This window comes from Diadema antillarum, unplaced genomic scaffold, assembly GCF_040938485.1.
Source record: "Diadema antillarum isolate AM-2024a unplaced genomic scaffold, OU_Dant_1.0 scf00000091, whole genome shotgun sequence".
NCBI classification, from domain to species: Eukaryota; Metazoa; Echinodermata; class Echinoidea; order Diadematoida; family Diadematidae; genus Diadema; species Diadema antillarum.
Genome location: NW_027270980.1, coordinates 2,913,932 through 2,926,003, shown reverse-complemented (window position 1 = coordinate 2,926,003; position 12,072 = coordinate 2,913,932). Strand labels below are relative to the sequence as shown.

Below are 12,072 nucleotides of genomic sequence, written 5' to 3'. Positions count from 1 at the left end.
AGCTTTATAATACGTCGCATAAATATGCGGTCTAGATCTCCGTACTTAATTGTTAAAAAAGTACGTCATAGCTCTCGGTTTACCTGAAAGATTTTATAACTGTTACGTCGCATGATGGATGTCTATGGTCTAGATCTACTAGAAAGTGTGTATCCAAAAATGAATAAATAGATAAATAAAAGGTAGCGACTAATCCAACTTCAGAGGGCTACTTTATGTGCGATGCATTTTCTTTGCGCGGCTTTAAGTGAAGGGCACGTTTAACGTAGATTTCTAACCAAACATTGGCACCCCTAACACGTTACTAATACACACATTACAGTCATACGTCGTGTCCGCAATATTTACTAGTGGTAGAACCTAAACCAGTTGCAGTAGTAACTGAATCGTGTTTAGTTTAGTTTGTTAGTTTGTGTATGAGTTTGTTTTTCGTGTCTTCATTTACAATAGCTTATGGCGCTTTAATAATCCCACGTGAACTTTATCGTTTTACTGTAGATCAAACTAGAAATGTCGCTACGGCGACTGGTGTATGCCTCCGCAATAATGCATGGTTCTCCTAAATACGCATTAAGGTCTATAGTAGAATGTCTTGACAATGTGTGATGACAGTTTCACACAATTGGCAAAATATTAAAATGACAGGTTTGCCACAAATATGCTGAATGTTCACTTTCCTAGAACTAGGTTCAATTTGATGAATTATTAAAACATCAGAGTGCAGGTATTTGGGGGAACTGATGATTTTTACTTGACTTTTGACCCTTTCATAAGTTTATGCATTGAGTAATTTTCAAGGTATTGAGAAAAAGTATAATTTCAGTATCAAATGGTAAAATAGTATTATCTAAACCTGGCCTTTGACCTTTGACCTCACAGTTCCAAAGAGAATCACTATTAGGTAGAACATGCATAAATATGTAAGTTTCATGATAATACCTTGAGTTACTTTTGAGATATGGAGGAAGAAGTGCAATTTAGCACTTTCACTTGACCTCTAACCTTTTGACCTTTTGGCAAGAAACTTCCCACAGAATATATATTGGGTTATACAAGCATAGACGCCTACATCAAGTTAAAAAAAAAAATCCTTCAGGCATTGCATGAATAAAGGAAATTAGTGATATTTTGAGGAGTTGACCTTGACCTTTGACCCATGACCTTTGACCCATGACCCCCAACTTCCCTAGATAATCACTGCCCATCGGTACATGCATATATACTCAGTTCCATGAAGATACCTTGAACCATTTGCGAGATATGGAGAAAAACATGAAATTTCAACCTTTTTTTCACAAATTAACCTGTGACCTTTGACCCCGTGACCCTAAAATCTAAACAAAGTATTATCCCCCCAGGTTATACCCTCATACCAAGTTTGATGTAAAACTATCACACGGTTCTTGAGATATCGACAAAAACAAAACGGGACGGACGGACGGACGGACGGACGGACGACCCGAAAACATAATGCCTCCAAACACTTCGTTGGCGGAGGCATAAAAATTGTTAACGTTTACTCGTTATAGTAATGTAATGATACGCAGGGTGCCGATGTTAAGGCCCCCTGCCGATACGTGGTACCCTTTGAATACAGTAGAAAACTAGTAAAGTAACATTTAGACTCTAATGTTAATGTTAAAGGACAAGTTCACCTTCATAAACATAAAGATTGAGAAAGTGCAACAATATTAGTAGAACACATCAGTGAAAGTTTGAGGAAAATTGGACAATCGATGCAAAAGTTATGAATTTTTCAAATTTTTGTGTTGGAACCGCTGGATGAGGAGACTACTACAGCTTGTGAGTCATATGCGTACAACAGTATAAAGAAAATATAAAAGAAAATTCAACATATTTTCACTTTTTTCGCATGATAAAAGAGCAATTGACTTGCCTCTTTCTAAAGGCAGGGGGAATAATATTACCCATAACATTTATCGGTAACGAGTCAGGGGAATGTGTGCTTTTTTCAAAAGATGGAATTTTGTGAAATTCTCTTTATATTTTCCTTATATTGTTGTACGCATGTGACATCTAAGTTATTCATACACTGCAGTAGTCTTCTCATCCAGCGGGTACTGCACAAAAACTTCAAAAATTCATAACTTTTGAACGGATTGTCTGATTTTCCTCAAACTTTCAATGATGTGTTCTACTAATATTGCTACATTCTCTCAATCCTTATGTTTATGAAGGTGAACTTGTCCTTTAACGTGTTAGTTGGTTAGTAAACGTTTACTATCCCGGGAACACCTTTTTTAGGCCTCACTCCGCAGGCCCTCGCCTCAGCTCTGAAGTTAGGATCTAAGTTAGGCCTAGGTAGCGTATAGCCGAGAGGCCTAGCCCTAGACTAGATCTAGAACTCTAGATACTAGTATTAGTAACTTGTTAGTAGCGGGTTTAACGTTACTGTAGATTACTGCTAGGCCTATGAATGTTAAAACTAGTGCTGTGTAACGCGACGGTTTAACACGCCAGAACATGTCATACTCCCTCATAAGGGGTCTAGCCAACCGTGGCGTTGGCGTTACTGGTACGGGTAGTTAGTTTTAGGAGCCTTTAGAACTAGTTAGCCCTAACTAAAGGCCTAATCTAGACAAAGTAAGAAGTTTCTAGGTGTCTAACACTACACTAGTTTGTCTTTTTAAAAAAGGTACGTACTCAGTAAAGTCAGATGATTAGGCCTTACCTTCAACTGATGCCATGTTTATCGAAGGCTATGCAGATTGATGCAGATAGAGCTGTGGCCGCGCGCCTGTTGTTAATTGTGCGGTGTGTTTGTGCGTCCCGTTGGACCGTGCATGGATGGTAAAAGGTATGCATATAATGCTGAGGAATTTCGCAATGTTGCCGTGGTAAGAAAAGAACGTGTATAAACGCACCGACGTATGCCTGGCAGAGAGATTTTCAATATCCAGGCAGGCCAGCGCCCCATCATCCCAGTTGCCTAGCTCGTTGTTGCGCCGTATGGGTTTGTTGAAGCGCATCATGCCTGCACTTGCGCGCAGCTTGGCAGATTGGCTGCGCGCGTTGAGTTCAACTTCTTAAAAGTACGAGTGAAAAGATTATAGGCTTAGGGTGCGTTTATAAGATTTTTCTTCTGGCCAGAAACAGTGTTTTGAAACACTGTTTTGAAACACTGGCCAAACAGTGTTTCTAACAAGAAAAAAAATCTTATAAATGCTAACCGTGATTTGAAACACTGTTTTGAAGCACTGCTTGTAAACGCACAAAATAGTGCGTTTACAAACTGTGTTTCTGTAGAATCAGTGTTTCAAAAATCTTATAAACGCAACCGCGATCTCAAACACTTTATGTGACGTCACAATGCCTTGCGCGCACCCTGTTTATTGACCTTTTGCCGAGGAAAAACTGCGCAGAGGGAGTTGCGCAATGGCACAGTCTGAGCGAGAGCCCCAACACGCTCGGAGAAAAAAATCTTATAAACGCTCTCCTGACGAAAGTGTGATTTGAAACAGTGTTTCAAAGCAGTGTTTCAAAACAGTGTTTCAAAACAGTGTTTCAAAACAGTGTTTCAAAACAGTGTTTCAAAACAGTGTTTCAAAACAGTGTTTCAAAACAGTGATTCTAGGCACGCAAAATCTTATAAACGCACCTTACATGCCCTCTGCAAAATATTAGATTTTTTTTCACTCCAATTTCTATTTATCGGGGCTTAACTATACTGGTAAGAGTACACAAAAAACAAAAACTACTATCGCGCTGTAGGTATTTTTTTCCTAGTCTTGAACGATAGTGACAATGCGTGCGATTGATATGAAAGTTTGAAAGTTGAAAGTTGAAAGTTTATTTTACTCAGCAACCCATACTCTGGGAATCGGAGTCCAATGTTTACAAAAAAGGTCACATTATTATTTCAATAATACAGAGTAGCAAATAACTTTAAAAATATACAAAACAACTACTGTTGCAGTATAACAAATTAAACAGAATGAATGGAATCTCGATATTTTAGTGAAAACGTACGCGTGAACAAACACACATGAAGACGCATTTTTTTTTTCACATGAAGACCCAAATAGTCTTGTGCAGACAGTCAATTCTGGTTACAAAATTTATGTGAGTGGATACGAGCAAATAAGTTGTCTTTAATAAAAAAAAAATAAACATATAGCCCTTTTAGTAACACTGATAGATATGAATATGGATACATGTTTGGTGACTTTTTTTAGAAAGTGTTTCACATAAAAAAAATTCTCGGACTTAGGCCTACAGTCGATAATAGACTTTATTAGAAATTTCATATTGATAATGCCTGTAAGAAAATTAATTTCACGTAACATAGGTCTTAATAATAGACTGAAATTGTCTATTCCTCAACATTCGTTAATTCTACCTCCGCCAAGGGGGGAGGTTATGTTTTCGTTACCGTTGGTTTGTTCGACGTTCGTTCGCTTTGTTCGATTGTCCGTGTGCAAAATAACTCAAAAAGTAGTTAACGGATTGGGATGAAACTTGCAGGAAAGGTTGAGAATGACACAAGTAACAAGCGATTAACGTTTGGTAGTGATCCGAGAATTTTGGGGGGAATTCATGAAGGAATTTTGGCATTTTGGCAGGTAGGGTCAATGAACTTGGAGTTCAGGCTGCGCGTATTATTGAGGTTTGCATGCGCGCACTAAAGTGCGTGCTCTATTTTAGTTTCTGCTAGGGCAAGGCGCGCCATGCAGCTGAGGGTTTATGACGCAACAAAGGCTTCTATATTGGGAAATCGGGCGACTTTCAGCACACTTGGCAAAAGGAAGCAAGTGACAAAAGTGACATTTCTCGTAAAAGAGCAAAATGTGTGTCATTTTCACTGACGTCAATGGACTATCATGATGTCTTATCTAACATATCTCTTAGTAGGATGAGTGTTTCTGCATGAAATTTGGCCTGGAAGAAGAGGTCATTATGTGAATCATGAAAACATCAATAACTCAAATTTGGATGGTATGTCACTTGCTTCCTTTTGCCAAAGTAGGGCTATAAGTACGTATGGGTGGAAATCTCTCTATGGAAGAACAAGATCAGTGATGGAAATGAGCTGCATGCTTGGAGGAGGTCTGCGCTCATACACAGAGTGCTTCTCTAGTTTACATTGTACATGTATTCATCTTTGATACAATACCTTATTTAAATCACGGAATCTTAGTATGGGGAAACACGTATCAATCATTACTGGATAAGGTTAGGTCTACAACTGTTACAAAAGAGGGCTCTCCGTACTTGTAATACCGTTCCATATTCTCATACAGGTCCTTTGTTCTTTGATGATAAGATTCTGAAAATCAAAGATTTGTTTTTATTTCAGTTAGGGCAATCAGTTATGATAATAACTGCCTATTTTTAATTCCATGTTTAACCGGACATGCCACAGAGATATCCAACTAGACAGTCAATTAATGAATTTCATTTACCCGTGTTGTAAAGAACCGTACGAGCTACTAGCTAGCTCAGGCTCAGACTTTTATTTATGCAGGTCCAAGATTCTGGAACCCCCTTCCTATGGACATAAAAAAATGCACCTTCGTTGAATTCCTATAAAAAGAGATTGACGGTGTTTCTTTTGAAGTTTAATGATGCAACGGAATGAATTTAATTTTGTAATAGGCCTATATTTTGTAAGCACGACATTATCTTCTCTTCTACTGCTTTCTCTTGAGGCATCTCATTATCACATCCCATGTTAATCATTTTTTTACTGCGTATACTATTACGTGCCCTCACGGAGCAATTCCGCTGGCAAGCAGCTCCACACTGTACTTTCGAAGTCGCTTCATACGTATTAAAACACTCAGTCATGTTGTGGCTAATTGTCTCTGTGGGCTCTGGCCCTTGGTGTAACCTATGCATTAAACTGATTTAGGTTGTGTGACCGACGTGTGATTTTTTTTTCGCTCTCTCTCTCTCCCTCTTCTCCCTATTTTCTTCCCTCCCTTTTTTCACACTTTTGCTTTCTTTTTTTTTTCCTATTCCCGATTTCCCCAGTTTCCCCGCACTCTTTGTAGTTGTAAGTTTTTCACCCCCTCTTTCCCCCCTCTCTCAGGGTTACCCACATAACAGAGTATATAAATACGATTGTATGTCTCTTTTTTGTACTGATCATGTAGACATGAACATGTTGTTATCCCTTGCTGGCTATGTATATTCTCAACGACACGCGAGTCAGATTTTTTTCATATTTCTTTGTAAACATTCTGTTGAAAAAAAAGTGAAAATAAAGTTTGAATTTGAATTTGAATTTGAAAGAAAGAAGCTTACGGAGCAGAACAGTTACTGAAATGACTTGATCTGCATACGTAGATCTACACATTATATGTCAAAAATATTTCAGATAGCATACTTATAACATTTTTCATTAAATTATTCAAGGATGAATTAAAGACCTAGCTGGGGAGGGGTTTCGAAAAGGATATCTACCCACCCTCCCCCGACCCCCCCCCCCACACACACATAAAACAACAACACACACACCCACACTCTTACACACACACACACACACACGAGCACACACGTATACACACGGAGGAAATTTTGCATTATTAGAATTTCATTGAAATTAATGACCTGCTGGCGTACACTGATGGAATGTTTGGAAAATTGTCTATTTCGAAAGTTTACTAAGTCTGATATTGAAAGGGCTCGCGCGATGACTAATGGGTCAGGGTACTTAATTCAGTTCATTCACTTTCCCCGTATACCTATACGTGACTCTATTCAATAATACAATCCGACACGAAGTCTATACGTTCATCATCAGATGCATTGTTACTCTAAACTCCAATGAGTAAAACATGGATGGGGTGATCGTGCTTTCTCCGTTTTAGCTGGGACCAAAATTTTGGGATCAGTTATCTATTCAGTTAAGGCAACTGTCATCTACAGAAAAATTCAAATCTAAACTTCAAACGTATCTGTTTCTCTCACTTTGAATACTATACGTGCAATAATTGCTGTCTATTATGTTCGGAACTAATAATTTTGTATTGTTTATCCGGTATGTGTTTGCCTTTTGCTTGCCATTTTCTTCTCTGTTGTCATGTTTGAACATGTATATTAATGTATATAATTTATCTAGTATCTTTTCATTTTTGAAGCGCCATGAGTACTGAAAGGTGGATCTGTGCGCTGTACAAGTAGCCATTATTATTATTATTATTATTATTATCATCATTATTATTATGGGTGACATATTTGGGAGATTTTATATAAAAAAGAATAGGCCTATTCCATATCATTCATTAACGTGCGGGGGGGGGGGGGGGGATCCGAGAGGGGGAATGCATATTCATATCCCCGCGGCCTGTTTGGCTGATGATGCATTCATTCTGTCAGTTGAATATCGTGCGATGTGTTTCTTGTTATGGATTCGGCGCTAGTAGAATGTAATTAATGTGCTATTAACTTGCTATTGCATCACCGATAAAATAGCGGTCTGCCTTGCAAAACGAATGTGCAGTTGACTACCACCGTATTGTAATGTTGTACATCTATTTCATAATCAGACTCAACAAAATACTTCATGCAGACAAAAGAGAATACATCACGTAAAAGATATGGTATGATTATGATGACACCGACATGGTAAATTTCACATCATGACTCGCTTAATTGTGATACGATGGCAAACTCAAAAGTTAACTAACTTTGAACATGAACATACTTCAATTTGAAGTCATTCTGACTTTATCTTTATCAACTGGAAGAGCTAAATAGTGCTTTGCACACTCCCTGAATTGGAATCTTTCTGTGTTGTCAGCTATGGAACCGGGAGCTATGATGCAACCTTGTAATACAATCGTCACTCTCAAATATTTTAATAATGCATTGGCATCTTACAGCAACGGTTTGATAGGGATACGTATGTCATGTATAGGGCGTAATCGTCATCCAGATTGTTTGATCAGTTCAATTCAAAAATGCATTTTATTTCTCGATACGTAAATCATAAATATCAATATTCTTCGTAAACAACACACATTGCGACATGAACAGTCGAAATGCAACAATAACGAGATATGAGTTTTCTCGGCCAATTTATTATTTTTTTTTTTGTCATTCAATTTCACATTACAAGCATTTATTTTCGTCAAATTTGCTCTGGCATCGAAAAACCATCATTCAAAATCGTTTTCTTTTGTTCAAAAATTCGGCAACCGAATTTGCATTTGCCCATTCTATACATAAAATCATTGAATGCGCATTCATATTCGGCTATGTTTATTCAACTTCAACTCCACCTGTCGCCAGCTCTTAGAATTCGCATATCACGGGCAAACAAGTTCATTAAAGGAGCATTCAAATTAAACCTGTACGATGTCCATTAAAAAGTATATAACTTGTTACTGCGTTTTAAATTGAAAGTTAACGTCTATCACATCATGTAAATCACACATGATGATGCAAATAAGTAGGTCTTATGTAAATTTTTATGAAGATTACAAATCAGTATGGTGATTGCAATAAGATAAAGATGACAAAACTAATGAGGGCTACAAACACAATATGATAATTTCAGTGGCATAAAGATGTAAATTAGAGATTAATAAAGTCATGCGATGATATTGAAGTTTACACATGTTATGCAAGAGAAACAAATACATTTTGTATCTGAATGTTTGAATCAACAAAGTGCTGATCATGATGATGACATTTAAGATATAGAATAAAAGTCATATTCAATGACTCTTGCTTATTTATAAATATACGTACATTATATGAAATTGAATGCTCAATTTTGAAAATCGCCTGCTCAAGAACGAAATTGACAGTTCTTTTAATCTCATCGAGCCCATCGTACTAATTTGAATGCACACTTGGAACTCTTTATCTCCAATCACGAGATTGCCTGCTTGCATCCGAATTTAAACTTGCTATGTGACCACTGATTGGGTGCTAAAAACTAATTTGAGAGCATTAAACGTGAAATCGTTTGACCACAGTCACTTCATCGCTTCAAACATACGAATTTAAAAACACAGATAACGAAAATGAACGACAATTTCACGAAATTGGGAAAACCTATACGATAACGATTACATATCGCAATAGTCAACGCGGCCAAAAGTACGAAAAATTGAGGAACCCACCGACGAGACAATTTCAATTTTCAATTTCAATCTTTATTGTCCATTTAAATTGGAAAGCTATTTTGTTTCAAGTCTTACACATAAACACATAAACACGTAAAACATTTGTCAAAAATGTAATCACAAATAACAATAAATACAATTTTAGCATTGAAACACAAAATACATGCAAGTATCCAGCATTAAACCAAACATCTGTTGCTTCATTGATTTGAATATTGCACTTCTCCGAACACAATTAAACATCATCGCAACTCTTCATAATTAATCAAAGAAAGCAAAATTTTGAAACAATTTCTTAAATAGGCCTAGATTATCACATTGTGCATAAAAGTGAAATACACGAGGCTGCCACAGCACAATGTTTCTACATGCAACTACATGTATAACATTTTGAATAATACCCTTGTCTAGTCGGATTTAAGATAAGATAGAATCAATCCGTCAAAATGTTTGTAATCATGTTGGTTCTCTGAGGAGGATAATCAACACAGAAATCGGCTGCCTCTATTGAATTGATCAATTGTCCCTATCATTTGGCTCTTGCCTCTCCAATTTCCTGAAAGCACGAAGCAGAATATGAGCTGGCAGTCATCTTTTTTTTTTCAGGATAATTACATCCTCGCTTTCACTCTTTACTATACTCCCTTGCTTTCCTTCTCCCATTCTCAACTGCACGGTGTCTTGTCTGTCCGTGTGATGTGGGCTAACTTTGGTGGCGAACGATGATCAGTACTGGATTTTATAAAGTAGAGATGAATAACTTGATCCAGATTCAGACTGACTTCAATCAAATTTCTATAGGATACTGAGTTTCCTGACTCGTACACGAACCGTCCCACCACTTCCCCAAATCTTCAGGGAACTTCGGCGGTGAGTAGGTCCCACTTCTCATTTCCTTCTCGTCTTTCAAGAGCCGGGATACTATATTGCTGCAAACCTGTTCTGGTTCCATCAGCCATTCTTCCAGCGTAAGTTGGACGGACCCAAACTTTTTCCATTCGAAAAATGTGTTATATAGACCCTCGTCTTTGTCCAACTTGCTCAAATATTCGGCCAATTCCTTTACGGATTTGAAATCGTGCACGTGTATGAAGGAATTGGGTGGAAGCACCTTCTCGTAGTCTTCGCGCGGTGGACCGTACACGACAGGAACAATGTCATTTAGGAAGGCATTTCGCCAGAGTTTTTCCGTAATGTAATCACGGCATTCGCTATTTTCAAAAGCTAAGTAGAACTTGTGCTTCCTGAGCTTCCGATTGCAGCGCTCATCTCTGGGACACGGTGTATTCCCACAAGATCCGTACATACTAATGGGAATGTGTTTTTTCAGTTCCTCTACAAAACCTTTTCTGTCCCATGTGACTATGTTGCAATTTGACGCCATCCATGCGACGGTCTTTGTCTTATTTTGCACCCAGTTCGCCATGTCTGTGAAACGCAGCTCAGGGATGCCTGGATTGTACCTTCCGTAAGAGCCGTAGAGATGAGACTCGTCCGGCCTGTAGGACATAATGTAATCATAACTGTTATTGCGATATTCCATAGGGGGTATCACGTGTTTTAGTGTGTTCTTTGGCGATTCCTGTGAGTAGAAAATCCATTTTTGCCCTCGCGGTCGCTGTTTGGTCATTTCTGCCCAGTCCCAGACCGTACGATGAAAAAGTATGACGGCATCACTGCTCTTAAGGCTCTCCATGTCGGTATTCACAACTAATCTCAGACCACAGGGGACACCAGGGCACTTGAAGTCACCTGTGCGAAAAGAGAAACTCCGGGGTTGGTCGGCCCACAAATGAATCTGCCTATAACACGACCCTTTTTTGAACGGAGTGCTATTCGTCTTTTGACTTGGAATAATGACAGACTGTGTCACCTTGACCTTAAGCCGTTCATCTGGTGACTTTTGTACATCAGTCTTTTGTTTTGTTAAGTGGGGGTGTTTCTCGCGTCTTTTAAATGCACGCGTCTGAAATTTCAAGAAAGTTTCCGTCTCTGGAAAACAGAGCTTCCCTTTACACGGTGTGAGGAGAGTAGGCTTTGGAAGTGGTTGTGTGACATTGCAACGTTTGTCGTGGTCGTGAAAACTGACATCGGAATGACGAATCAGGAAGATGTTCTTTGCCTCTCGGACGTGCGCTGCAACGTCGAGCTGCAGATGAGTGGCTTGGAACACGCAAATGAAATGCAGAATGCACAGAGTCATGCAGCACACGATGCCGACGATGATCGGGAAACTGCTTCGGATTTTGATGAGGTATCGTTTGTTCAGACATGGAATGCGACACGTAGGCAGATCCATTCTGGTTGTATCTGCAAATACAATAAAGTAGTCAACCCAGTATAACATGACCATAACCTCTATTGATTCTGGATAACAGTGAAATAAAAAATATAAAAAAAATTTGGTCACACCTGCTTAAAGGCTGCAGCTAACTCAAATACTTAAATAAATCTTCACGTTTCAGTCCTTCTTGTTTTCCCTGTAATATTTTCTTTTCTCCCGTTCTTATTATTTTCCTTCATAGGACGTGTCAACGTGATAACGTGGAATCCTATTATCTGATATACCTTACCATCTGTCACGCTATAGCGCAATGAGCATAATTTCCTGAAAGATAATTCAAAACTCATTAGTCCGCCTGTTGCTTTGGAAATTGGACGAAAAATATTGCTTCACATACTTTCCCAAAATTGCACTCACAAGTGTCCCTTCTCTGGATGTATAGTTAACAATCACTGTCCATCGTTTGCATTCACAAGGAGAATTACGGAGCCATTTCGTGAAATCTAGTAGTTGCTCAAATAATTGGAAAGTACCCAGTTACATCAATTAGGCCTCCATCATTACGCCAAGATGGCTTAGTCCACCAACGAGACTTCCTTATGATTAAGACGTCAGAGACTACGAACCTTCGGAATTACGAACCTTATTTCAATTTGGAGTAACGAATATTGGAATAACAGACTTCCTTTC

General features: G+C 38.4%; 1 protein-coding gene across 1 annotated transcript; it reads right to left on the bottom strand.

The window, feature by feature from the left end:
• Positions 1 to 9,885: 9,885 nt before the first annotated feature.
• LOC139718204 (glycoprotein 3-alpha-L-fucosyltransferase A-like) lies at positions 9,886 to 10,404 on the bottom strand. Its single transcript, XM_071629684.1, has one exon. It carries the CDS (start codon positions 10,402 to 10,404, stop codon positions 9,886 to 9,888), a length of 519 nt encoding a protein of 172 aa, XP_071485785.1.
• Positions 10,405 to 12,072: the final 1,668 nt, after the last annotated feature.

Bases quoted from the DNA above. Each gene is read 5' to 3' on its own strand.
- LOC139718204 (XM_071629684.1), bottom strand. From the start codon at position 10,404: ATGTACGGATCTTGTGGGAATACACCGTGTCCCAGAGATGAGCGCTGC.